Source organism: Gastrolobium bilobum, unplaced genomic scaffold (assembly GCF_033153095.1).
Source record: "Gastrolobium bilobum isolate Gb01-03AN ecotype WA unplaced genomic scaffold, APGP_CSIRO_Gbil_v1 utg2184, whole genome shotgun sequence".
Classification (NCBI taxonomy): domain Eukaryota; kingdom Viridiplantae; phylum Streptophyta; class Magnoliopsida; order Fabales; family Fabaceae; genus Gastrolobium; species Gastrolobium bilobum.
The window spans coordinates 258,673-286,083 of NW_026899222.1; the positions used below are offsets into that span (position 1 = coordinate 258,673).

Genomic DNA, 27,411 nt, shown 5'->3' on the forward strand with positions numbered 1-27,411 from the left:
CAAGCAATGTCTAGGGATTGCATGCAACGCCATTATTAACTGCATTTTGACACGGTGATGGTTGTCTAATAAGATAATAATCCAAATATCATAATTCGAGAGTCCTACAGACGAATTATGTTTTTGGCAATGAATTATAGCCCAGACTTATATAATTTGTGCCACAAATTGAGGTTTTATCCACACAGTACCACACTACCATGTTGCTTTGACTGTAATAAAGCAACTGACATTGAGCCTAAATTGAACATAAAATTTAGGAACAAAATCGAATCAAAACACAAAAAATAAATAAACTATTTTTAGATAAATAATAAACTTAAAACAAAGAAAAAACCCTCCTTAAAAAGGAAAAAAGAAAAGAAAGGAAAGATAAGGTTACAATATATGTCACAAGTGACCTATCAACCTAGACGAACACAAATCAGGCAGATGTAAACAACATAAACCCTTCAAAATTTGGCGATTGCTTGTTTACAAGTTGAATGGTTGACTGGAGGTATCTGTCTTGGGCACTCAAACATGACTTAGCAGTTTCAATCAGTGTAAGGCAAATAGATGATAATTCATTGCTTACCTGCCCACCAAGAAACAAACCGTGATTAGAAGGCTGCAGTAGAATTCTGTACAAAATTCAAATAAAACTCTCCAAGTTCCAAGCAGCCAAATTCATTTTGAATTTGCGATTACAACAGAATAAGTATGCTGACTTCAACCTGGATTGAACCCTAACGGAATAGTAGCTGAATTATGCTACAAAAGAACGAAAAGCTTTAAAAAAGAAAATGATACGTATCTCTCTAGAACATCAGCATAGGATTAGGGACGCAGCTTCTCCAAAGGGGATCATAGTATAAGAAACATGCATATTCTGAAGTTTTTCTTTTCATTCAAATTTGCAGAATTTGTAATAAAAAATTTCTAATTAGAGAACTATTAAACGATTACCCCAAATGGGATTAGTCTCACACCCAAAGGGTTGGGGATACCCAGGCAATGAACACAAAAATAATTTTGTACCAGCAGCGGTTAATGGATTAACTGCCTGTTGATTTAACTACCCATTTGTCTGGTTAGTTATCCTAAGAGTTCAAACAGTTATACAACAGCCTACCATGAAAGATGATGCTATGCAGTTGCATGCTTCAAGTGCCATAATTCCTCGAGCAGCCTTCATTTTAGAATAATAAATCAGTACCAATTATAATTAGTCAAATAAATCAAACAATATTGATTAAACCAAAATGACGATACCTGGGAAGGTTCTTGTTGAACGGCACTAAGCAGGTTCTCCAGAACAAGCTTGGACAAAGAAACAAGTTCTTGCTTGTAAGATGAATCCTCATAGTATAACATGTCATTGCCTGGAATCTGGAAAGGAAAAAAAAAATTGCTTGGGGAATTAAGATACGTAACCATAAACCATAACTGGTCAGGAAGACTCAATTACAAAACCATAAACCATTGCACTCATTACAGCCAGCGCAAGTATGTAAGAAACAGACAGAAACTAAAGCAGAATCTTGGTTAGAAACAGCTTGTCAGAAGTTCAGAACTAATATCTCAAATGGCGTTATAGTGGAATGAGGGATTATGGCTTTGCCGGACCACTAGTGATCTTCATGTCAAATATGATTGAATATAGGTGTGACAATAAAATAGTTTCAACTCCCCACCATCTGCTCCTGCAGGTCGTGTTCAAAGGAAAAGAAAGGCCGTGTGATTCATTATTGGTTAGTTCACTAGGTAAGATCAGTGCATGAGCAGACATTTCTGAACTTTGTTAAGAAGATTGGCTCAGAATAGTTATACTACATAAGCTAACCATAGACTAGTAAATGACACTTATGCCCATTACTTATGGCTACACAACAAGAAAGTAACAAGACTTATCAAAATAATCTGTAACAAACTTCAACATTCTGTGTTGAGATATATAGTCTCACATTGATTGTGTGGGCAACTAATGTGGCCTTTATAAGGCCTTGGGCACTCCCACCCTTTGAGCTAGCTTTTAGGGTGATGTATCCCAAGGTTCTTAACATGGTATCAGAGCCTCACCGTCCCCGCTTTAAAGTGGAATTAAAATAAAAAGCACAAAAAGGTAAACCAAAAATTGGGCCTGTGCAATTCCACGCTTCTAGCCCAAAGGGCTCTTGCGTGAGGGGGCGTGTTGAGATATATAGTCCCACATTGATTGTGTGGGCAACTAATGTGGCCTTTATAAGGCCTTGGGCACTCCTACCCTTTGAGCTAGCTTTTGGGGTGGTGTATCCCAAGGTTCTTAACATTCTGTTTAGTCCAATTTGGAATGGAGGAGGGGATATTATGTCACTTTTATTCCATTAATGTAATCATATATTAAAGGTTCATTTTAATCACAATGAAAAAACAACGAAAGGCAAAGCTATACCTGTGTATTTGCATGATATGGCAGAGTCTTTTGTGATAAAGTTGTTAATAATAATATGATAGCAGAAAAAATCTTTGTCCTCATTTTCGGTTCAAACCTGCCAGAGTTTTTCGATTCATTCATCAAAGAGGTTAAAATAACAAGGGAAGTATTCTCAAGAAAAAAAAAACAAATAGAGGTTTCAATCATGATATATACCAAAGAAAACTTACCATGATTGGGAGCAGGTCAATGTAAATAAGTTATTTGGGAAATAGGTCACTGGTAGATTAATATTACCTTCAATAAAGTTGAAGAAAATCATATTAAATACACACATACAAGGAAGGATTAAAAAGGAAACCAGATCTCAAGACCTAGAAAATAGAACTCTATTAAAAATAATAATAGGGGACAGTTCCCTTAATAAAGAGATTTTGAAGTTTCTATGTAAATCAAAGTGAAAATGAAATAATATTGACAACCTGGAACCACAATTAAGAAGCCACATAGCTTTCTAATGGATGAAATTAGTCCTTCAACATCAGCAGGAGTTTGAAAGCCTACAACATCAAGCAAATCAACAGTAAATTACATTTAGATTTTAAAATGCTATCTGTAGTACAGACAATAAACATTCTATTAGAAAGCAGTCATGGTGGCACAATCAATGTACTTTAACAGCAGTACTGTAAAACTAAAACATGCTGATACAAGCAGCCAGAAGACAGGAGTATGATGCTCAATAAAACCCCTTTTGGAAAAAATAGTGGATTAGTCTTAATCTATAAGCATTGAATGTTATTTTGGTTATTTCTGAGAGGGTACGTATATTCAGGAAAAAGTTGGTCTTGTTTGATCATATTTTCTTTAACAGCCTAGGATAATTACAATAGGGAAAATTACCTTAAAGTTCGGCTCACCAAAAAGCTTTCCATTTCTGTTTATGTAACTTTATCAACCAAATGATAACATAATCCGACATAAAAATATAAACGTAATTTATCTATTTCAGTTCGTACAGTGATTGTTACTTGGCTAATCTGTTCATTGCTTAATTTAACCAATAACTACCTATATTCTGATACATCAGTTTATTGTTTAATTATATTAGATTGTTAATTGGTTAATCAATATATTAACTGAAATGGACAACATTTTCATAAGTTGAACCAATGGATCATTTTCCAATTACATTATGAAATGGAAGTACAGACCATGTATATAAATAGGTTCAACATTTTATTGGAAACTAAATTGTAGAATATAGCAGTTTCCAAGTTAGCTTTTAAGCTATATATGTTATTGGAAGCCCCAATCCTTGTCTGGGTTTTGGGAATTTGAAAAGATTTACCAAGTTCATACAAATCTGTTAACATGCAATGCCTTTCAAATCATTAAATAACAGACCTAGGAGATATAAGAAAGTTATGATGTACAAGTTATTGAATTTTCCTCATCATGAATCGACCATCTCAAAAGTTAAAACTGTTGGGCAAAAGCACATGAATGATTTTATATCTAACACACCCCTCACACAAGTTCATTGCACTTGAAGTACAAATAATGCCCAGACCCACCTACCTAATGCTAAAATCCAACCTTTTTAATTAGAAGAATACAGGCAAAAAGGACAGGACTCGATCATTCGGTCATGAAGGCGCTAATACCGTATCATGAACCAAGGATACAAAAAAGCTCAAGCTGTTAGGTTAAAATAATACATAAACGGTTTTATATCTAACACTTCTCCACTACAAGCGAGTTACAAAAAGATATAGTTTGGGCAATATAAACAAGTTTTGGATGTGATAGCTGTTCTCAAAACCTTTTAAGAGGCAGAGTATGATAACGGTACATAGAAAATCAGCATCAAATAAATTCCCACAAAATAAACATGCCACAACTAACAAATGACTAGCATTCAATTTCAAACATTGGTTCACAATGGTTCAACAACTGCTTTACATAAAAACTAACCATCCATTATGTCTAAGGTATGCAAACAGCCGATTGCTGAATCAATCAATCCATCAGAATGAGAAACCAAGCCCCCTAAGAATGCAACCTGAAAATTCCAACTATGAGCCATGAACATATAAATGTAGCAAAAATACATGCAACTTTAATGTGCCAAAACCTGACATACCTACCTCTGCAGTCTCTAGAAAAAGATCAAATTGTCTCTGAGCAGAAATAGAAGGTATTGTCACTTCGCTAAATGTGATGCAGGATTTGACAAAACTCAGATGTGTATTAGCACATTTCAAAGCTTGAATTGCTAAAGAATTGCTGGAGTGAACAACTGTTTCCTGCAAAAATACATGATTACCATATCACTATTAAGTTTACCTGGGCTTTTTGCAAACAAAGCATTGCCAATATAAACAATTTTTTACCATCAGTCTTTATATTTGTGAGAGCATGTCTGGTACACAGAATTGTTTTTGTTAGAGATGTTCTACACGTGTGCTAGTTGTATCTAGTTATAGATTGCTTCATGTCTGGTACAGAATTGTTTTTGTTAGAGATGTTCTACACGTGTGCTAGTTGTATCTAGTTATAGATTGCTTCGGTTTCTAACAACAGAATTAGTTAGTATTAGTAAGTTCGACTAGTATCAGAGTCTGTTGAAACAGAATTGTAACTAACTTAGGATTCAGTTAAGACAGTTGTTTCCATCTGTTCTTAACCAACTCTATAAATATAAGACCTCATCACAGAGTTCATTAGACGAATAAAATTACACAAATTTACAGAGAACACTCTCTGCATTTCTCTCTGCACTTTATCATTTTATTTCCCTTTCCTGCACTTTTCTTCACTTTGGCACTAAAACATAAAAGTTGATAGTTTCCAAGGAACTGGATGAAAAATGGAGTGGGTTTGAACGAAATGACTATTCTTATTGCAGTTTTTGGTTGTCAGGAATGGAATGGCATAGTGGATTGGAATGAAATGACCATTCCTATTCCAGTGTTTGGTTACATCAGGAATAGAATGGCACTTTACTCCATTTCATTTTGATGTCTGAAACATGAAATTAGATTGTAACTATAATAGCGTGAGGTATGAAGTTTCGCATCGTTAAATTATTTTTATGTAATTGTTATAGTCAGTCTATATAATAGAGTCTCTATTGTGCTATTGAGACACATGGATTTCAACATATGCCTCTCTTTCCTAGTTATTCTACACAGTATTACAGCCAGGTTTATGAGGCAATTCTGCTTTGTGTCTTGGGGGGAAGTACTGTCCACCAGTGATATAATCCATCCACAAATTGCATTGTCACTCCAGTTTCCGATGTCTCTTGTTGTGAAGTCCCTACGGCCACCATCAAAATTTTCTGATGAGATTTCTGGTTCTTTTTAAATGCTGGCATCGCATTGAGGAGGAGAAATTAATCCCAGTTGCAATCTGGCCTCGTCAGACTTTGTCCCAATTGCAATTTTGCCTCATCGGATTTAATCACAGTTGCAGTCTTGCTCCGTCGGATGTTGTCCTAGTGGCAGCCTGGTCTTATCAGTCCTTGTCCCAATTGCAGTTCAGCCCTGTCAGTCTTTGTCCCAAATATGCAGATTGACCCGTTAGTATTTGTCCCAGATATACAGTCTTGCCCTGTCTGTCTTTGTCCCAGTTATGTAGTCAGTCCTGGCCCGCTCTTTCTCGACAAATATACTGTTGGTTGTTTGTCATTTTTAAGGATTTATTTGTAACAAGCTTAAAGCTCAGTAAGCTTTAGCTTAACGGAGAGTGATGAAAATATTATAATAGGCTGATAATACAGGGATAAAGTCCCATATCATTACTTTATTGTCATGTATTTATTATAGTCAATCTATATAATAGAGCTTCTGCTATGCTATTGAGACACACGGATTTCAAATATGCCCCTTGCTTCCTGGTCGTTATTCAACAGTAACTAAATGAAGATAAGAAAATGAAAAAATTAAACCATTTCTAATTGCTAGAAATCACCATTCCCACCACCTAAGGAGGGTATGGTTGTTTTGTCTCTCTGGAATCAAAGCACAGAATACAGTTGTCATTTCAAATATTTTTTTTGCAGCATACATAGGAACGTTCACTCTTATGGAATGGATGCAAGATTGAGGTGGTCATCTACACAACCAACTGTGCTATAGAAGTATCAAAATAGTTGGTGGTATAACAATGTCTCAATGCAAATATTGGAAAACATTTGGTAACATGCGTTGTTTTTATTTTCTTATACAAAGGTAATAGCAAGGTAGGGTAAGTTGAAAAGTTCACTAAAACTTTTTTTAAATATTAAAACAGTTACAGACAAATAAGAACACAACCAAATACAAAACTTTCCTGACTAAATGATTAATCACTTAACAGCATTGACCTCAGTAGGGACCTTAAAATCAGTATAACTTACTTTTAAGAAATACATATTGAGCTAAGCACCCGATTTAATGATATGGTCTCTCGTAACCCGACCGTCTAAATCCTCAATTTTATTACAAAGAAATATGCATACACACTGAACATAACTACTGGCTGCTATTTAAAATACAATAACAAAACATGAAATAGGTAAAGATTAAATTTTCAATGGCCAGTGGGCAAATCTAACAGGATTACTGGGCCAGCTTGGCCTTAACTTCTTTCCTAGGTGATCACAGATCATATATTCTCAGCTATATCTTAAACTGGACATGCAAGTAATAAAGCAATTTTTTCCACTGATAAATACTTCCTTGCAACCCTAAACTTCAGCATTTTCAATGTTATAGGACAATATCAAATGAGATTTGCAATTCTTTTTTGGTTAATACACTTTAAATCAATCACCGACCCCAACTAGATTGGGTTAAATGTGTTGTTGATGTTGACTTTATCATCAATCAACTGAAAGAAAAATAACTACAAACCTTAAGCTCATTTAATTTACCAAAAGCTCCGCGGCAATCAACCAGAAATGCTAAATAGCGATCCATCTCTGCTCCATATTCTACCTAGTGGTTAGAAGCAAATAAGTGTCAACAAATCATAATTATGGCAAACACATTACCACAACTAAAGAAAGTTTGAATATAGGTGTTAGAGAAATATAATATAAAACCATCTATAGGTTAAACTTTTGGATTGAAATGGTTCTTTACATGGTATCAGAGCTTCCACGGCCAAGTGATCACAAGTTCAATCCTCACCGCTCCCATTCTATTGATAAATAATTAAATATTATGGAGTTTCTTAGCACGGGTAAGTGGATTCTGTACATTGACGACCCCTCAAACCCAATAAACTCTTATATGAGGGGACGTGTTAGAGAAATATAATATAAAATCATTAATATGGCCTTCACCTAACAATTTAAGTTTTTGGGCTGAAATGGTTCTTTATAATAGGAAAATATTATCCAAAGGAACAAGTTACCATGTCCACAAAGTGAGATATTGAATGTGCCACTTGACAATCATCATCTTTCACATTCATAAATTCCATATTGTCATGCAAAATCCGAGAAATTTCAAAAAGCAACTGTATACTCGTCGGATCGCTAACTTGACCATTCCTGCTTAACAAACAATAGAATATAACTCATTGAGTAATGAAATGAATACTTGAAACATTATATTCACCAACCAAAAGATAGAATAAGAGTTGCAGGCAGCAAAAATATCAAGAAAGAAAATATTTGAAAATGCAAAATAAAAAAGAAAAATATGTAAACACGGTTGAGTTTTGATTAAGGATCCAGATGTGATATCCCATGTAACTTTTTTAAGATTAAAAAATCCCATTGATTTCAATTGGGTAAGAATGACCTTATCTAATGTTAAACAGGCTGACTTGATGCCTTAGCCTTACAACAGTTCCTAATTTAAGAAAATAGAAGCTCGAGTAAGGTTTATTTTTGAAAATTATATCTAATATAGTAGATTTGGGAGTAAGTCCTTATAAATCATCTAAGCAAACTTAAGGTTAGTCCAGCTAATCTAAAGCAGCTTTAATGTTCAAGTACAGGGGACCAAGGAGTCATAAGAAACATGGTAATTAGTATCATACCATACGTGATACAAATCGATACAGAACAAACACAAATGGATCGAACTCATGAGTCGGAGCAGACCATGAATCGCTCCTTGAATCGTGTAATCACACGATTCAGTTCTGTATTACGAATTGTATCAGGATTTACGATTCAAAATCTGATCTGATTTTGGAAGAAAAAAGATCAAGAAGCCCGGATTCAAATTAATCTGGAAAGTCATTTAAGATTAGGGATTTCCCAAAATCCCAATTCCCAACTAAACCCAAATTAAAAAGATTCCAATTCGATTTCTTTATCTTTCTCGTCTTGACTAAGGAACATTCACTCTTGATTCTTCTTAATTCTTTCTTTCTCTTCCAAATCTTGTGATTCATGATTCACCATACAAAATAGCAGAACGATTCACGATATGTATTGCGATTCAATAACCTTAGTAAGATATAAAAGGCTATATGGAATTGTACTATGTTAGCAGCAATTTGGGGCATTTAGATGGAGCCTAATGCTAAAATTTATCAAGAAATATTTGCCTCTTTCATGGGCTAAGGTGGATTTCTTGGTCCCTTTGCACAAAGGCCAATGGTCATTTTCAGTAGGTGCCATCATTATCTAATATGCATAGGATTTAGAGTGCTTTATTCCTTTGATGATAACATCTTCATCCACTACAGTTATTTTTAATTTTTTTTCTTTCTATTTTTCCTCTTTCAAGAAAAAAGGAAATGAAATTCAGAGGCATTTTGACCACTATAGCCCTTATTTAATAATTAATTACCAAATTGACCTTGATTATAAACTATTTCAAAATTTTAACCTCTTCAGAAAACATAACACCAATTTGCCCCTGTTTGACCGTTGACCGACCATCAAGCCTACCCGGGTAACCCCCTCCCTACCCGGGTATTTTTTGAAAAAATTCCCCTACCCGGGTAGTCAAGAGGATACCCGGTATATTTTAAAATTCTGGAAAAATGTTTGAATTATTTACCCGGGTAGGGAGGGAGCTACCCGGGTAAATAATCACGCCCCTCGGAGAAAGAGTGCACAATAACAGTGAGTTATAGTATAGAGGTTAAAAATATCACTATTCGTGAACAAAAAAAATGGCATCCAAAAAAATATATAGCAGGTTTCAAGTTGCAACCACATCCATCCACAGCTAAAAGGATAGAGGTAACAGACACCAATGAGTTAGGAACATTAGGTTTAGAATTAGGTCAGGCAACACAGAAGCTTTAACTCGGGAAAAGAAAATTTAAAAGAGGAATCGTTGAGCTCATGTGGACTGAACTGGACAAAGTACCCAGATAAGACCACTAAAGTATTTTGAGTAATGTTGTGTGAACATTAAATCTTATCAGGCCACTTTCCCGCATAAAAATTGGTTTCCATGAAGGAACCAAACATGTAGTTGCCATCGCAGAAAACTACACCATTGTGAATTGGAATGGTTTAAACATGACACCAAATCTTTAATGTGTGAAAATAATTACTGAATATTTCGTCATCCAAGTTCTATCCATATTAGGACCATCACAATTCAATTAATTTAAGATGAATTAATGACATCAGAAACTAAAGTTAATCAAGATGCAGACAATCATGCCATTGCCTTTGAAGAAACGCTACATAAAATAATGAAGAGAATAAGTATTTAATTCAGATACATAAATGGTGCATAGATAATAGTCACTGACATTTTATTACAGTAGATCAAACAAGTTTCACAAATTACACGAGCAGAAAGAAAGAAACACGGACAAATAATTTACAGCCACAAGGGTCTTTGTCGAGAAAAACTGACTTGCAGCTGACCACGTCTCACAAGTCACTACTGAAACAGCCTCAGTAAAGTTTTGCCTCCCTGAATTATTTACCCGGGTAGCTCCCTCCCTACCCGGGTAAATAATTCAAATATTTTTTCAGAATTTTGAAATATACCCGGGTATTCCCTTGACTATCCGGGTAGGGAAAATTTTTCAAAAAATACCTGGGTAGAGAGGGGGCTACCCGGGTAGGCTTGATGGTCAACGGTCAAACAAGGGCAGATTGGTGTTATGTTTTCTGGAGAGGTTAAATTTTTGAAATAGTTTATAATCAAGGTCAATTTGGTAATTAATTATTAAATAAGGACTACAATGGTCAAAAAGCCGAAATTCAGATGTATAGGAGTAGGACCTTGTAATTATGCAAGAGGTGATTGAGAGATAATTCAACAGCAGTGCATCACAATTTAAAAAGCAAATTGCATTTTGAAATTGCCACCGCAGCAAAGGAATTTGTAGACAAATATCAAACAACTCAACTAAGTACCAAATGAAAAGTTAAAATGTATTATTCCTCAAACTCTCAAAAAAAAAAAATATATATATATATATATATCATATATTAACTAGAAAATCAAGGTGAACTCATATGAGTGTCAATAAGGGTGATGTATGAATGAAAGGTGCACAAGAAAACATAATGTCTGTGATAAAGGGTACCTTGTCGCCATATTAAGAATGTGCAAAAAGACAACCTTCTGTGATTTCCCATACATTACATCTAAGATTTCCGGAAAGTGACTCTACAAAATAGTAACATTAAAAACTAAATCACCACTACTATTTATAGCTCATCTATTCAAGAAATGAATAACAAACACACAACAGAAAGATGGCAAAGTACAACAGTAAGTCATTAGGAAAGTACCAGAGATAACACATCTTCCAGATGCTTAAAATGAGACAGAAGCTTCACCAAGAGAGATTCCAAGCTTGGCATTTCATCTTCTGTAACTCCTCCATTCAAAGCGCGCTCTGAAATGCCTTCCAAAATGGTGTTTAAAAGGTTATCCTGGGATAAATGATTGTATTTAGATGAAAGATTACAAAAGAAAGTATAAAACATTATTCTCATAAAGCTATTTGAGAGTGGCATGTATACCACTTAGAAACTAAACTTTGTAATTGGATAACAATAAATCTATCAAGGACCAGAGATTAAATATCAACATTTTCTATGGATTTTCTTTAAATGTTTGACTGATGATTGTCTACACAGAGATTATACTGAAACATAACAATAGATAGAAAGGAAAAATTCAAAGAAAGAGGAGGATAATATATCGTCCTTGCACAAAGGAATCAGACAAAAACATAAGAAACTTATTGCCAGTATTTTCAGTCATAGATCTATTCTTACTTTTGGGGGATTGGCTTGTTCTTTTGGCTTCCATATGGTTCAGCTCATTGTTAGCCTTGCCATATTGACTATCCAATACAGACGAGTAATTATGGGTAATTCAATAAGAACTTCAAAATTTTCACACTCCCATGTTCACTCTCGCCTAATTTCCACTTCTTTTCACTGTCTAAATTTCGTTCAATACTAAGGAATCAAATCGACTACTTGCATGTGAAAAGCATTTAGCTATTAATTTGTTTTGATATCGGACATCAAGCTTCATTCTCAAGCAGCAGGTTCAGTCCCTCCAGGCTGGAATCAAGCAAGTTGTTGGTTAAAAAGTCAAACCCTTAGATTGAGCAAGCTGGAATCAAGCAACAAGGCTTGCTACCTCATCCACCCAACCCACAAAGCTATTAGATGTAGATATACTGTGTAGATCTCGATGATTGACGGCAGAAAATACCAATCATTGGCTTTGTCAAAACAATTGCGTAACATAGTGCTAACTGACAAGTCAAGACAAGCACTACTCACCCATAAAGAGTTTCAAATCTCTCCTTGCTCCGGACTTACAATTCCTCCTAATCCCTTTTGTATCTCTATTCATTTAATTTTATTAAAAAGAATTTATTATAAGAGGAAATTAATATAATGCAGGAGAATTTTGCTTTCTCTTCTACTATTCTTCTCTTTTTCACTTTCTTTCTCTTTTATTCCCGCGTCAAATTTACATTATAAAATATCAGCTGTAATTACCAACCAAAGGATGAGAACTGCATTACAGCTCAGCTTAGCCTTTGACAAAGTTTTAATATTGAGGTTGAGTTAAAAAAACATAGCTTGCCAAAAAATAAAATAAAATAATTGTGTAGATTAGAACAGGATTCACATTGAGGTAATCTAAATTAATAAAACTTGCAACATTAAACTAATGCCTCAAGCCGGCACAAACTCCAGTGCCGTGGTACACGTAACTGCTGGTCACAGCTTTTCAAGGACAACTAATACCACTATTACTCAAGCACTAATGTGATTTTTAATTTTTAAAAATTATCTAAACCTCCAAAAAAATAATATTTTAACAGACATAGAATTAGAAAGGTGATTACTCCAAATGCATATCACTTATCAGCCCAAAGAATCTATACCATGTAAAATGGACAACAGATTAGCACACTCAGCAAAGAAGATGCACACTGCCATAAGAAACCTTTTATTAATACCACGTACAGAACCAACAGCAATCTGATTTTACCCACTCTCTCGAACTTACCATCTCATTCTGAAGAATAAGATCAGCATAAGCATCTATAACCTTCAGGTATTCATCAAGGCTATCATACAGAGCAATAACCTGAATTTGCAAAAAAAAATAGAGAACATATTAAATAAAAAATCCACTTTCCATTAAACCCCGACTAACGAGGATAAGGGTGAGGGTAATCCTTGTATGCAGCCTTACCCTTACATATTTGCAAAGAGGCTGTTTCTAGGATTTGAACCCGTGACCTTTCAGTCACAAAGAAGCAACTTTAGCACTGCTCCAGGCTCTCCCTCTTAGAGAACATACAAAATACCTAGAGGAAAACATGCTTACAAATGAATTCCAGAGTAAATGGAAAGCATAATTTTTTACAGAGGTCAAAATTACCATTAGTTGAAAACTGTAAAGAACCAATTCAACCCAAAAGCTTAAGTTATTGGGTGACGCTACATTAATGGTTTTATATATCTCAACACGCCCCCTCACACGGGTGGACAATGCACAGGCTCACCTACGTGTGCGAACAAAGAAATTTCACTAGAAAGAAAGTGGGGGGCGGTGAGGATCGAACCGGGTACACTGAGGCTCTGATACCATGTAAAGAACCAATTCAACCCAAAAGCTTAAGCTATTGGGTGAGGCTACATTAATGGTTTTATATATCTCAACAAAAACATACTATAACAAAAAAAAAAAAACATACTATAACAGACAGGTAGAGAACCAAAATCTGAACTCATTAGTTTTTACCAAGAGTAAACTACTTGAACCTGCCCGATGTTGGAAGCAATTACACAAACATCCCCTTTTGGTATAAAATATGAGGGGTTTCTGGTATCTTAAAATTTAAAATCGAGGAGATTTATGCAAATATTAGAAACAACTCAGTATGTAATAAGTCAAGGTTTATATTATTTATATTATACTAGGGGTAAGAGTATATGACCGTTTAGCTTTCAACCAATCACATAGAATCAGCCCCCGATTATCACCCTTGATTAGGGGTCAACACCTATATCATCAGACTTTCCTTAATAATCTGTGGCAAAATACAATAACATCTAACACGCGCATTTACAACAGTTGGGAAATGGATGTTAATGATTTGTAATAGCCTTTACCGTTAACTCTATATGTAGTAACCAGGAATGCAAGCAGAGAATACAGAGAAGAGAAATAGACATAATTTAATGTGGCTTAACCTACAGTCCATACATGCTTTCACTTTTCACGAGTTATTTTACAGGAAAAAGTGAATGAGTTGTTTGAAGAGTTATCTTCATTAGGCACGCAAAGGGATTAGAGAGCTCTACTTTATTTTTTATTTTTTTGGGATAAAATCTACTTGAGTTATTTTCTCTCTGTTTCTTTTATCTATAACCACAATTATTTTAGGATAAAGGAGATGTTGATGTTGTTCTTTTATCATATATATTTTGCTGCTTGGGGACTCCCTATAAATGGTACATACTTCCTCCTACTTTTGTTTTGGTAAAACAATATATATATATATATATATATATATATATATGATTGGAGAAGAATTAATGAAACAAGTGTGAGACCACACAATAATATATCCTCCTAGAAGAGCCAAACAATTAAAAACAACAACAGATACAAAGAGCACACCAACTAAGCTCGTCCAGTCTCTTTCCCTAAAAGTTTTTGTGCCCCTGACTCCATCCTTGCCCACTACTAGGGAAACAATAAAGAAGATACACCATTGCCCCAAAGATGTGTATGGATGAAGAGATGGAGTTATAAGAATATATGCAATTGCAAAGTAATAATGTAACTCTAAAATGATGCAAGATGAACTAAAATTAAAAATTTATAAATACCTGAATAACTTTATCTAACACAGCATTGACAACATCAACTGGGGATTTCCTCTCATACAGCCTGAATCCAAGCAATCTGTAATTCATGTGCTGCATCACCACAAAGAAGAACAATAAAACTGCGTATTGGGAAAACTAAAACAAAGAAGGCAGCTAGAATATAAAAAATAACTTCATAATGTGCACCAGAATTATTTTAAGGCATGATAGAAATTACAGATGCATACCTGATCAAAGGAATTATCCTTGCTAAATTCAATGAGATGAAGGATCTGCACAACGTTAGAACTAACTACTTCAATAGGGAGTTCCTTCAGTAAATGATGAAGAACGACTGAAACACACGAAACACTCCCAAAATCCTGTTGATTCTTCATCAATCCAAGCTCTGATAGAACTTCACTGACTTGTCTCTTTAACACAGTAAGATATTCTTAGATCAGCATATCATAGTCGATAAAGATAGGAGAAAATAAGAGAAAAAATTAGCAATCTGACTTTTCTTCTTTTTCCAACTTGTTGCCCAGTTATTGAAAAGATAATAGAGGTAATAGTTTTTGTTGAAGATTAAGATATAGGAATTGATTTTCCATTATAATAATGAATAACGATTTAGCTAATCATATGTGCATAACATCACTCCTGTTTCATGAAGTTTAGACCAGCATTTCCATTCCCTTGAAATGCTCGAGAAAAAGACAAAAGTGAAGAGCAAAAACAACATCAACATCAATATCATCAACACATTTATCTTAAACTAGTTGGGGTTGGTGGTAGATGAACCCAAATGAAAAGTACGAAAAGATTGAAGGAAAAAAAAAGAGCATAAAAATAATATATGTGTATATATATATATATATATATATGACACTAGAAATTAAAAAATAAAAATAAACAATTAAACATAAAAATAAAACAAAATAAAGTGAAAATAAAGATAAATAAGAGCGAAAAAAGAAAAGGAAAGGAAAAAAAAAGACAATAAATAAATAAACAAGAGAAGAAAAAATGAGAGGAAAAAAGATAAATAAAAGAAAAGGACAGGTAAAGAAAGAAATAGCGGGAGATATAGGAAAAAATAAATAAAAAAGGACCATTTGAAACATAGGAAGAAAAACTGGTTTAACCCTCCACAATCCTAATAGCTTTCCTCCAATCCGTCCTAAGAGACACCGTCTGCCAATCTATATCTCACTCCATCAAGTCTTGAAGAGCACCAAATTAATGAAATTTCAATTATACACTTCATATAACAAAGATATATGCAACTATGAGCATATATAATATTGTCCGAAACAAGTTTACTTGTGCCTAAAAACTTCACTACGTACCTGAGACAACCCATTAAATATGCACTTCATAATATACTCAATGGTTGGCTCCATCAGACTGACTTGCAATTTTATGTTGGGTTTTACATTTCCACGGGTTCTTTCATTGGCTGATAAGATTTGCATCAAAATAACTCTGATGTCATTAACAGATGTAACAAGATAACCTGTTCCAGTTGCACAATTCGTGAAATAAGTTTTATGAAAATGAACATGAGACAGAAGTATATAACAGGAATCAGAAACATTAAATTACGGAATGAGTAAACTCAATGACTTTTGCATCCCATTGAGAAAAAGGGATAAAAGAGAAAATAAAGCACTTTTAGGAACCAAGCACTGCAATAAAGCACAGAATACAAAGAAAAGCACAAAATTTCATATAGAAAAGAGTTTAAAGAAATATTCTAGACTTCTTTATTCTGTTTCATCTGAAATAACTAATAAAATAATATGTTTACAAGCTGATTTTTCACATTCTCAATGGTCTTTTAAATACGGCAATTTTAGGGAAGAAATACAACAACTTTAAAACCAAAGTATTTGTGTACTGGCGCCAAGGAGCATATAACATTATTTCACACTGAGGTCTTGGATCGCAATTTGCTAATGTACAATTACATATGCGAATATGCATAGCATATGTAAAGGACAGACCAAAAATTCTCTGAATACATACAAGACTTATTTTCACAATTAAAAGGGGTTTGTCTGTTACTTGCTCACATATTTTATACATAGTAGGAATTGATAAATAATAAAAACAAAAATACCTATATCATGTGAAGTCAGCTTCTGAGCACAGTGAGCCATATATAGTCGGCAATATGCAGATGCCACTGGATCTCCTAATCCTCTTGTCATCATTACCAAGCGTCGGAGACTGTCTCCAGGTTGGTCAACCAGAAAACGCCAGCAAGGCAATATTGCCAGCTCCAAGTAACTAGTACAATTTCAGAGAAATGGTCAGCACACATCAGTCAGTGAGAAGCAATCTTTAGTGCAACAACTTTTGAAATGTTATTAACAAACTCTTTCAAGAGTTTTCTGAAAATAGGTCTATATTATAGCAAATTTTCATGCAAGATTGACAGAAACGTAGCTTGTCACATTACACCCAATCTTCTTTGTATTAACACTATTTAAGAGGTTCCAAAACATGTTTAAGTTAAATATAAATAAATACAGGACACTCCACAACAAAACAAACATATGCAAATCAATACCGACCCCCTACCACTGCCCAAAAATAATCTACAACATGTAGCCAGTCCAACTTCTTTACTATTAAAACTCATGTATATTACTTTACACCTACTCACCAGTCACCACCCATAGACCCAATTTCTAACTGAAACCAAATAATCCCAAAAGTTTTAGCTGCTAGGTGCAAGTGCAAGAATGGCTTTTATCTAACATGCCCCCCAATAAAAGTCATTTTGGGCATCAAGCATGGACAAAACACCAACAGCGAGCCTATTTAAACCTTATGCTGAAATTATAAATGAATCAGACAAAAAAGAGAGCAATGATCACATGCCAAAATGCTCGTTAAAGAAGATCTGATTGCATGTCAAAAACCAGTTCATCCCAAAAGCATAAGCAATTAGCCTCAATACCAAGAATGCTTTTTATATTTAACAAGGCTGTGCTTCATCAAAAAATGTAGTTTTGTGTAACCTATTTGTAGCAAAGAAGCATAGCTATTTCTTTGTTTAAGTAGGTTTCGGTTTTAGCTTTAAGATTATGGAAATAAAGATGGCTGATTTTTTTAAGAGCATAACAATAGACAGTCTTTTAAAAGTGAATTCATAGCATTCTAACTGTGATTATGAAGTAAATAGAGGTGCACATGCTATAAGAAAGTCCAAACAGATACAAAACAGAGAATAAAAATAACTTCAGGGGAAAAAGCATATTAGGAATAAATTAAATACAGAGGGAAGGACATGGACTTCACATGCGTGGAAGAAGCTCTTGCACAGCACCAATTTTGCTGAACCAGTTATTGCAAGTTTCTTTGGCATCAGCACAAATGTCGCTTGCTTCAAAGTTTTCTACACAATTCAAATAAAATATTTAAGAAAAACACTTTTACATTAGGACCAACTACCTCCAGCAGATTATCAAGCTTGTATAACATTAATTCCAACATTAGCATGAAAAAATTTTATGTTGGAAAATTATTAGCATGCTGCAGACAAGCCATGTGCTTGCCCTGGCTGAATTACGTTACAACAAACTAAGTAAGTACATAACATTTTTTGAGTGAGAGATTCAAACTGACAAAGCACCTGCTAAGTTGCAGAGTAAAGCTCCTTCTTCAGTAAACTCAGCTTTCCGCTTTATGCGTCGCCAAACCAGGTCCCCGATCATGTCCATGATATCTGTGACAAGGACAAAAAGCGTAGGATAAAACTCAAATACTGATGTATCCGTCAGAAGCTTAGCAACCTGCAAACAGAATAATCAGTTTCAGGCTCATAATCAACCAACACTAAGACAACTTGGACAAGAAACACATAGAAATGAAGATGGTTTCATTCCCAGCCTCCCAAAGTAAGCATAATGCATGAATTAGATTTCAAATGGGTAGCCCCCTCCCCCTCTATCTCTCTAAGCCCCTTCTATTTAATGGATGGAAAGTTAAACAAAATTTACATTATTTTTGTAAAATAAAAAGTACAAGCAGAAGAGAAAATATACAAATGATATATCAGTTTAAAGGGCTCTTCAATCCCTGTATTATCTGGTAAAGGGGAAACCGTGTGCTGAAACCTACAAACAAGCAACAAAAACTATCCTATCCCGGAAAGGATACACAGTTAAGAATCTCTAGGCAAGAAATTCTAGACATAAGAGAAAACAACATGGGTACATAAAAATAAAACATCAACATCAATATCAACAACACCTTTATCCCAAACTGGTTGAGATCGGTGGTAGATGAACTCAAAAGTACAAAAAGATTGAGAAAAAAAGGATAAAAAAAATTAAAAAATATATATATACATATATATATATATAATATTATAACATTATCCATAAAAAAATAACAGTAAATAATTAAAATAAAAAATAAATTAAAATAAAAGGAAAATAAAAATATATAAGAGGACAAAAAAGAATAAAAAAAAAAAATCACTCCCGGTTAAACTCGACTAGCGAGTGTGGGGTAGAGGAAATCCTTGTATGCAGCCTTACCCTTGCATACTAACAAAGAAGTTGTTCCCTGGATTCGAACCCATGACCTTTCAGTCATAAAGGAACAGTTTTACCACTGCTCCGGTTCGCCCCCTTAAAAATAAGAAAGTAAAATTAAAAATAAAGAAATAGAGGGAAAGAGAGAGAGAGAGAGAGTAAAATAAAGAAAAGAAAATAAATAAATAAGAGAAAAAAAGATTGAAAGGAAAACAGAAATAGAAGAAAAGAAGGAAAGAAAATTAAACAAAAAAAAGAAGAAGAGAAAGAGGGAGATAAAGAGGAAAAGGACTAAAAAGGGACCATCTGAAACATAGCAAAAAAAAACGGGTTTAACCTTCCACTATGCAAATAGCTTTTCTCCAATCCTTCCTAACACACACCGTCCACCAGTCTATATCACATTCCATCAAGTCTTGTTTTACTACCTTCCCCCAAGTAAGTTTCGGTCTACCTCTTCCTCTCTTTGGGTCAAGCTCTTGGTAACAAACTTTTATTCTTATGGGAGCATCCAGGGGTCTTCTCATTACGTGCCCAAACCACCTCAATCTATGTTCTCTCATCTTTTTAGCCACCGGTACTATTTCTACCTTTCATCGAATATCTTCATTTCTTATCATATCCATCTCGTATGACCACACATCCACCTTAACATCCTCATTTCCACGACTCCCATTTTATGCTCATGTTTCTTATGTGCTGGTCAACATTCAGCTCCATATAACATTGCAAGCCTTACTATTGTTTTATAGAATTTTCCTTTTAGCCTTAGGGGAATTTTGCGGTCACACAAAAACCCTGATGCACTGCATCATTTCGTCCACCCTGCTCTGATTCTATGATTTACATCCTCATCAATCTCTCCACCTTTCTGCATAATTGATCCCAAATATCTAAAAGCATCTTTCTTAGGTACTTCTTGTCCAAGCAGATGCACAGAATCTTGATTTTCATCTCTTACCAAGAGAAAACTCAAACTTCATATACTCAGTCTTGCTCCGACTTAACGTAAATCCTTTAGACTCCAATGTGCTTTTCCACAATGCTAGTTTTCCATTAACCCCATTCTTGGTTTCATCAATAAGCACAATATCATCTGCAAAATGCATACACCAAAGCACTTCCTCTTGAATATATTTTGTTAGTCCATCCATAACTAGGACAAAGAGGTAAGGACTCAGAGCAGAACCTTGGTGTACACCTACCCTGGTATGAAAATAACTTAATGTTATTACAAGCTTTCACACATTTAGTAGCACCATCATACATATCTTTCATTGCATTTACATACTTTAGTGGTAATTTTTTCTTCTCAAGAACCCACCATAGAACCTTTCTTAGAACCTTATCATATGCCTTCTCAAGATCTATAAACACCATATGTAAGTGCTTCTTCTTTTCTTGATATCTTTCCATTAATTGTCGCATCAAGAAAAGTGCTTCCATGGTACATCTTCCTGGCATAAACCCAAATTGCTTTACACAGACCTTGGTCTCTCTCCTCAAGCGATGTTCAATAACTCTCTCCCACAACTTCACAGTATAGCTTATAACCTAATTTCTCTATAGTTAGAACAATTCTGAACTCTATAGTTAGAACAATTCTGAATGTCTTCCTTGTTTTTATAAATAGGCACAAGCATTTTTTCCTCCATACATCAAGCATCTTATTTGTTTGAAGAATCTTATTGAAAAGATTGGTCAACCAATTTATTGCCACATCCCCCAGGCCTCTCCATACTTCAATAGGGACACCATTGGGTCCCAAAGCTTTATCAGTCTTCATCTTCTTTAAAGCCTCCTTAACTTCATGTGCTTTGATTCTGCGCACAAATCTTCTATTCAAATCATCGTAAGCGTCCTCCAAATCCACCTCGCTTTTATCCCCATCACCATTAAAAAGTTTGTTAAAATAGTTCATTCACCTTTGTTTTACCTAGAAAAGCAATAAGGCCATGTTGAATAGACAATGGTATGAATATTGTATCAGTTTCCTTTGCGATACGACCAAAAATGGGAACACTACAAATTTAAAATTTAAGATATGGGTACACTAAGGTATATAAAATAAATATATAAAATTATATTAATATGCAGATAAAAAAATTAAATAACAACATAACAAATTGTATGTTCAATTTAAATGTACCAGAATTTAATAAGTTTCAAAATCATAATAAGTTTTAGTTGAGTTTCATGAATTTTATCACAATATGGGTACATATGACTCAACCTTGGGTGGGGTTCCACCCATTTAATTACAATTCCGTCAAGTATCCATCACCCTTCACTTATTACCCTCTTACACCATATCTCTCCCTCACCTTTCTGCTCATCTACAAGTGTCCCAAGACGAAATGGAATCTTGTATCCTTAAATAAGCCATCAAATGGTCAATCTTCTCCTTTCATCCCACTAATGTCTTCATCTGGCCAACCCACCACCATTTGCTAAGGCAGTTGTTGCCTCCTTAATCATCAAATGGTTTGAAAATGGAGTCTCCACTCAATGCATCAAAAAGGCATCTCTCTGTGTTTCAGTGGAAACATTATCTTCATGTACGATTATGATATGGTTACAAAGCCATTTTTCATGCATGCATGCAACAACACAATAAGGCCCAAAAAAACCTTGACCTCCATCCTACTTCCAAAACGTCATAAATGAATCATCTAGAATTGCTCGAATTTAAATGACAAACCCATATCTAACCTAATCACTAAAAAGCTTATCAATGTAAAAACAATTTTAACCAAGGATCCCTATCCTCATACAAAAATAAAATGGTAATATCCATAAATTGCAAATGAGAAACTTCCACAATCCCAAAACCTGTTATGCACCTAGAAAAGGATTCTGAGTTCTCAAAGATAGATGAGAAAACATAGAAAAGAAAGGAAAAGAATACTAAGGTAGTGTTTATTGAATTAGAAACAAAGAATAAAGGAGATCATTCTCCTTTCAAGGGTTTCCTCTTTCTACAATAGAGTTAATGCTCAATTCCCAAATGATAACAAATTAGAATACCCACTCTTCTTTAAGCTAATTCCCTACCTAACAACTTTAACCGCCTAACCATTCTATTGGTCTTAGTGGCTTGATTCCTGAGAATTGTTTTCTTTTTAATACATAAGCCCAATTTCTTGTCCAGTTGTCCCACAGACTCTTCTATTCTCCTTTTGGGCTTGACCCATTAGGTCAAGAAAGCAACCCAATTTTTGTAATTCCCACCATGCCCTTTTTTGTTTCTCCTTCCCAATCATGATGTTCCTAGCTGCAACAGCCATCTTCTCTACTTGCCCTTATCTCCCATTCACCCTTTGGCCATCGTACAAGAAACTGGGTTTGGCGATTCTTCCAACAGAGACAGCCTAACCAGCATGCACGAGTTCACTTGTAAAGACCCCTTGTCAACTCCTCCAGAACAAGATTTAAATTCCCTTGAATAATGACAGAGACAACACACCAGATGAATAACAAATTACTAAGTCATCTTCATATATTGCCAAAACCTTTCTAAATAAGAACCATATAACCGAACTATATCACCTTTCAAAATATAATTTTGAAACAAACCCCTTACTCTTCCTTCAATTAGCTTCATCGGCAACCTTAGTAACAATAAAAGCAACATCTAAGATTTTCCTGACGTCAATCAAAGAATCTAAACAAACCAAATATCATCCAAAAGGACCAAATATCAGTCAACCTACTAGATAAAACCTACAAGAGAATCAATTAAATGAGAATCATCATATTCTGGCTAAATGGAATTATTAGTAAACAATCATGTTTATCTTTCTTCATGATGTCAAAAGTAAAAAGGTGATCCACTTCTACAAACTATAATATTGCAAAAGAAATCATTAAATACATGAAAGTTCACCTTTATAGATAACTTTAAGGATGTTACACGATCGTCCGCAAGCCAAGAACGGGTAATTTCATCCTTGAGCTCTTGTAGCCGAGAAACATATTCCTGCCAAGTAATAACCTTGACACCCTCATCTGTGAATTTTTGTGGATCATCCAGTTCCTCCAAGTGCATACTTGTTGAAGATTTCTCGTGTGCTGAAAATTGGGACATCACATAACTAAATGATGACAAATAAAGGATAAAGGAAAAGGAAAAACAATGTAAAAGATATTGGCATACATTTTCCACTTCTCAATAAAACATCGGGCATCTGTAATTTAAAAAATAAATAATTAGATAACTATAATAAAAACTGAAGGGTTAAAGAAAAAGGACAAAAATGGTTTAAGAATATAAAGGATTATTTACCAAAACTTTCCTTAAGACCTGAGTATATCACAGGTAATTCCTTCAACATGGCACGACAGAAGTTAAAGATATTAATAGTAATTAACTGCTGTATCTTACACTTCATAAGAATATCTCTAGGTTTGTGAAATTTCCCAACACAGCATCAGGTAAACAGCTAGTTCAAAGTATGGAAATTAAAAAGGGAAAGCACAACAATGCCCATACCAAGCTTGACTTGTTATCATTTTAATTGAGGAGAAAAAAATAATAGACGAACCAAGTTTATTAAAAAAGAAAAAGGAAAAGCAAAAGACAAGAAAAGACTAATAGCTACAAAGTACTTTTTGACATGAAATAAAATTCGAAAACACCTTTAAGGTGCAACATAAAGTGTACTCAATAAGTATTTAAATAATTAGTTAGAAATATCTTAGTCAGGATTTACTTTTAGTGCAATACATATTCAGAATATTCCCAAGTTCAGTACCTCAAAAATACTTCATAATTAAAATCTGTTAATGCAGCCAGTGAAACAATGTTTTTCTCACATAAAAACAAATTAAACAGTAAGTGAAGAACCAATTCAACCCAAAAACTTAAGCTGTTGAGTGAGGCTACATTAATGGTTTTATATTTCTCTAACACGTCCCCTCACACAAGAGCTCATTAAGCTTGAAGGGTGGATGATGCATCAGCCCAGCTTACCTGTGCTAAGAAACTCCACATATTTAATTATTTGTATTAATAGAATGGAGGCGGTAAGAATCAAATTCATGACCAGTTAGTCATGTCAACTCTGATACCATGTAAAGAACCAATTCAACTCCAAAAGCTTAAGTTGTTGGGTGAGGCTTCATTAATGATTTTATATTTCTCTAATACAGTATCAGTCAACTCTATATTTGTACCAACAGAAAAATATCCAGCATTCCCCTAGCCAGTCCCAACAAAGACACAAAAAGAAAGAATAACCCTCGTGGAAGAAGGTTGTAAAGAACTAATTCAACCCAAAAGCATAAGTTGTTAGGTGAAGACCATATTAATGGTTTTATATTATATTTCTCTAGCACAGTCCCTCACACAAAAGCCCATTGAGCTTGAAGGGTGGATAATACACAAGCCTTCACCTGCCTACGCTAAGAAACTCCACAATATTTAACTATTTATTAATAGAATAGAATGGAGACGGTAAGAATTGAATTTGTGACCGCTTAATTACGGAGGCTTTGATACCATGTAAAGCGCAATTCAACCCAAAAGCTTAAATTGTTAGGTGAAGACCACATTAATAGTTTTATATTATATTTCTCTAATCGGAGGTATTATCCAAATTCACAGTGGTTGAATCTAACTTCCAGCAGTATGTGAATTCAAATCTACAATCTACCACTAGTGACAATTAAAAATGTTCAAAGTCAATATGAAGTGTCTATAGCATCACCACAAAACATGCTTCCGTTGCATGAAAAAAAAAAACTGTTTTTGCCCTCAGCCATCCTTAGATACCGCAATATTTATATGTAGTACAGGCTACAGCTTCTTTAAAATTTATATAATCCAGAAAACCAGAATACAATAAAACTTACTGAAGAAATTGAAACCATTTTGGAGACAGGAAACCTCTGCATTAGTAATCTCCTGAAAGAGGTCCACTCCTTTGTTGGTTGATGATCAGAACCACTCAAGTTGTCAGGATCAAGGGAGGTAGCATTTGCATGATTATCAGTTCCTCTCAGTGGATCAAAGAAACCAGTGTTCCCATGATCCACAATGTTGACCTAAAAAGACAGTATCAACAGAGAATCCAAGATAGTCACAAGTGCAATATATGTAAAACTTTACATATCTTAGTCACAATCTACCTGAAAATCACAAGCACAGCTGTTTTCCATAAATTTTATATTTCTCCATTTTTCTTATGTTGACTAAGCAAATCAACAGATATTAATAAGTCCTTCGGGGAAGGTTCAACCTGCACCTATGTAAGAATAACAAGTCTTACATCAAATCTTAACCGTTGATCTAATGGCTTTAACTTATTAATCACGTGAACAGTAAGATGCATGTGGCATCAATAGAATGTAACTTACTGTGTAAAATAATCATGCCCCAAGTCCTAAATTGTAGTTACTTAACCAGACCTCTCCCTGACAACCACTCCTTCCCCCCAGCTCTAAGAGTGCATTATTGCAGTGTTACATAAGCTACTAAATTGTAACTCGAGACTATGATTCTTTGATTCTTTATCCCAATTACCTCAGATTTTACAGAACCTATCATGCTCATATCACTCGGCTCAAGAATATCGAATCCTTAGGCTACACTAAACTGAATAAAGGTTTCTATATAACGAAAGGTCAATAGAAGCTAATTTAACTGACCGATTAAAATCATAGGTGTATGCTTATTTCAGGTTGATAGAACTTAAACCCTAAATCAACGAAATCAAAGAACGATCTATTGGCATTTAGCGCGTTAGTGAGGCTGTTTCGTGGTGCACCCGAAACAGTGAACGCAACACCGATTCTACATGATCACTGACATTTTTTCCCGCCATCAAGGTAGTGTAATTGTTTGCGGAAGGAAAAATTCGCGAGAGAAATTGTGATGGGAGCAGGACCTGCGAGAGCGGTGGAGGTGAAGCAGAGAGAGGATGAGCATCGGCGCGTGCGCGAGGGAGCGCGTGAGATTCATGCTCGGCACTGTAGTTGCGAGGTCTGAAGTCCATGGAAGCATTCAGCAACAACAATGGGAGGGCTTCGGGGTTTGGTTTTCGGCACTTTGATTTGGACAATAAAAATGCAAAATAGTGAGAATCAGTTGTTATCAACAGTGAGGAGAAGCCGCCTTCGACGTTGACGTTTCCCGTTCCTGCGTTGATTCCAATTCCACAGTGGCACAGGCGTTTTTAATTTTTAATCCCCGCACACATGAATATATTTTATTAAAAATAGGTTAAGTGCTAAATTTATTTATTTTTAAAATTTTAGGCAATGTTTGATTGTGTTTTTTTTAAAAAATATATAAATATTTTTTGGTTAAATTACTTTTAGAATAGTTGTGAGGGTTTTAAAAGTATAAAATAGTATTGACAAAAAAGAACCGGTAACGCAAATTTTAAATAAATTTTAGAAATAAAATTTTGTAGGACACAAATATCTAATTGTATCACGTAATGCATAAATAATAATCAAACACTTTATAAGTGGCAAAGTTTTTTTTTTTTAAGGATAAAGAGAGCTCTGAATTACTGGTGATGTTTAGGGGTGTTCATCAACTGATCCAAACCGATTCAAACCGCGGTGACCGAACCGAAAAACTGATAACCGAATAAATCGAAAACTGAAAAATCGAAAACCGATTAAAAACCGCAAATATTAATTGGATTGGATCGGTTTTTGGATGGGTTGATGAAAACCGATCCAATCCAAACCGATCCAATATATTAATTTTCCTCTACCTACTTGGGTATTTCCTAATCATAGCCTAAAAATTTCTAAACCCAAGACTCATTAACCCATCAACTAAACAAAGAAAAAATCTAGTCATATCTAATCAACAAAATTTTATCTTTGTAGAGTTTTGTATCTCATTGCCAAAATTAAAAAAATTATATTATACTACACAGAACCCAAAAAAATTATATTATACTACACAAAATTTTATATTTGTAGAGCTTTGTATCTTATATATATATAAGTCAAATTTATTGCTTACAATAGAACCAATGCGTCTAAACAGAACCAAATCAACTACCATTATCATTTGTAATTCAACTTCGAAATAAATTTTATCAATAAAATTTTGTAGGATAAAAACATCCAATTGCATCACGTAAGGTACAAATAACAATTTTAATGTCTTTCTTCAGTCTCAAATTAAACAATGATGTTGAGCAATACTTTTTTTTTTT

General features: G+C 34.5%; 1 protein-coding gene across 3 annotated transcripts; it reads right to left on the minus strand.

The window, feature by feature from the left end:
• Positions 1-146: 146 nt before the first annotated feature.
• On the minus strand, positions 147-26,359 carry LOC133288485 (uncharacterized). 3 transcript variants are annotated; one of them, XM_061486246.1, is made up of 23 exons: positions 26,119-26,359; positions 25,085-25,276; positions 23,388-23,418; positions 23,118-23,302; positions 18,325-18,484; positions 17,991-18,087; positions 16,804-16,973; positions 16,031-16,197; positions 14,927-14,971; positions 14,700-14,789; positions 12,865-12,945; positions 11,115-11,258; positions 10,907-10,989; positions 7,802-7,940; positions 7,297-7,380; positions 4,546-4,704; positions 4,373-4,460; positions 2,878-2,955; positions 2,626-2,692; positions 2,414-2,510; positions 1,255-1,371; positions 1,115-1,171; positions 147-577 (listed from the first exon to the last, which is right to left on the minus strand). In XM_061486246.1, the coding sequence occupies exons 1-23, from the start codon at positions 26,224-26,226 to the stop codon at positions 425-427; spliced, it is 2,592 nt and encodes an 863-aa protein (XP_061342230.1). In that variant the 5' UTR covers positions 26,227-26,359; the 3' UTR covers positions 147-424. The 3 variants fall into 3 exon arrangements, with proteins under 3 accessions (XP_061342230.1, XP_061342229.1, XP_061342231.1); XM_061486245.1 differs by having other exon boundaries at positions 14,927-15,112; XM_061486247.1 differs by lacking the exons at positions 147-577; positions 1,115-1,171 and having other exon boundaries at positions 1,260-1,685; positions 14,927-15,112.
• Positions 26,360-27,411: the final 1,052 nt, after the last annotated feature.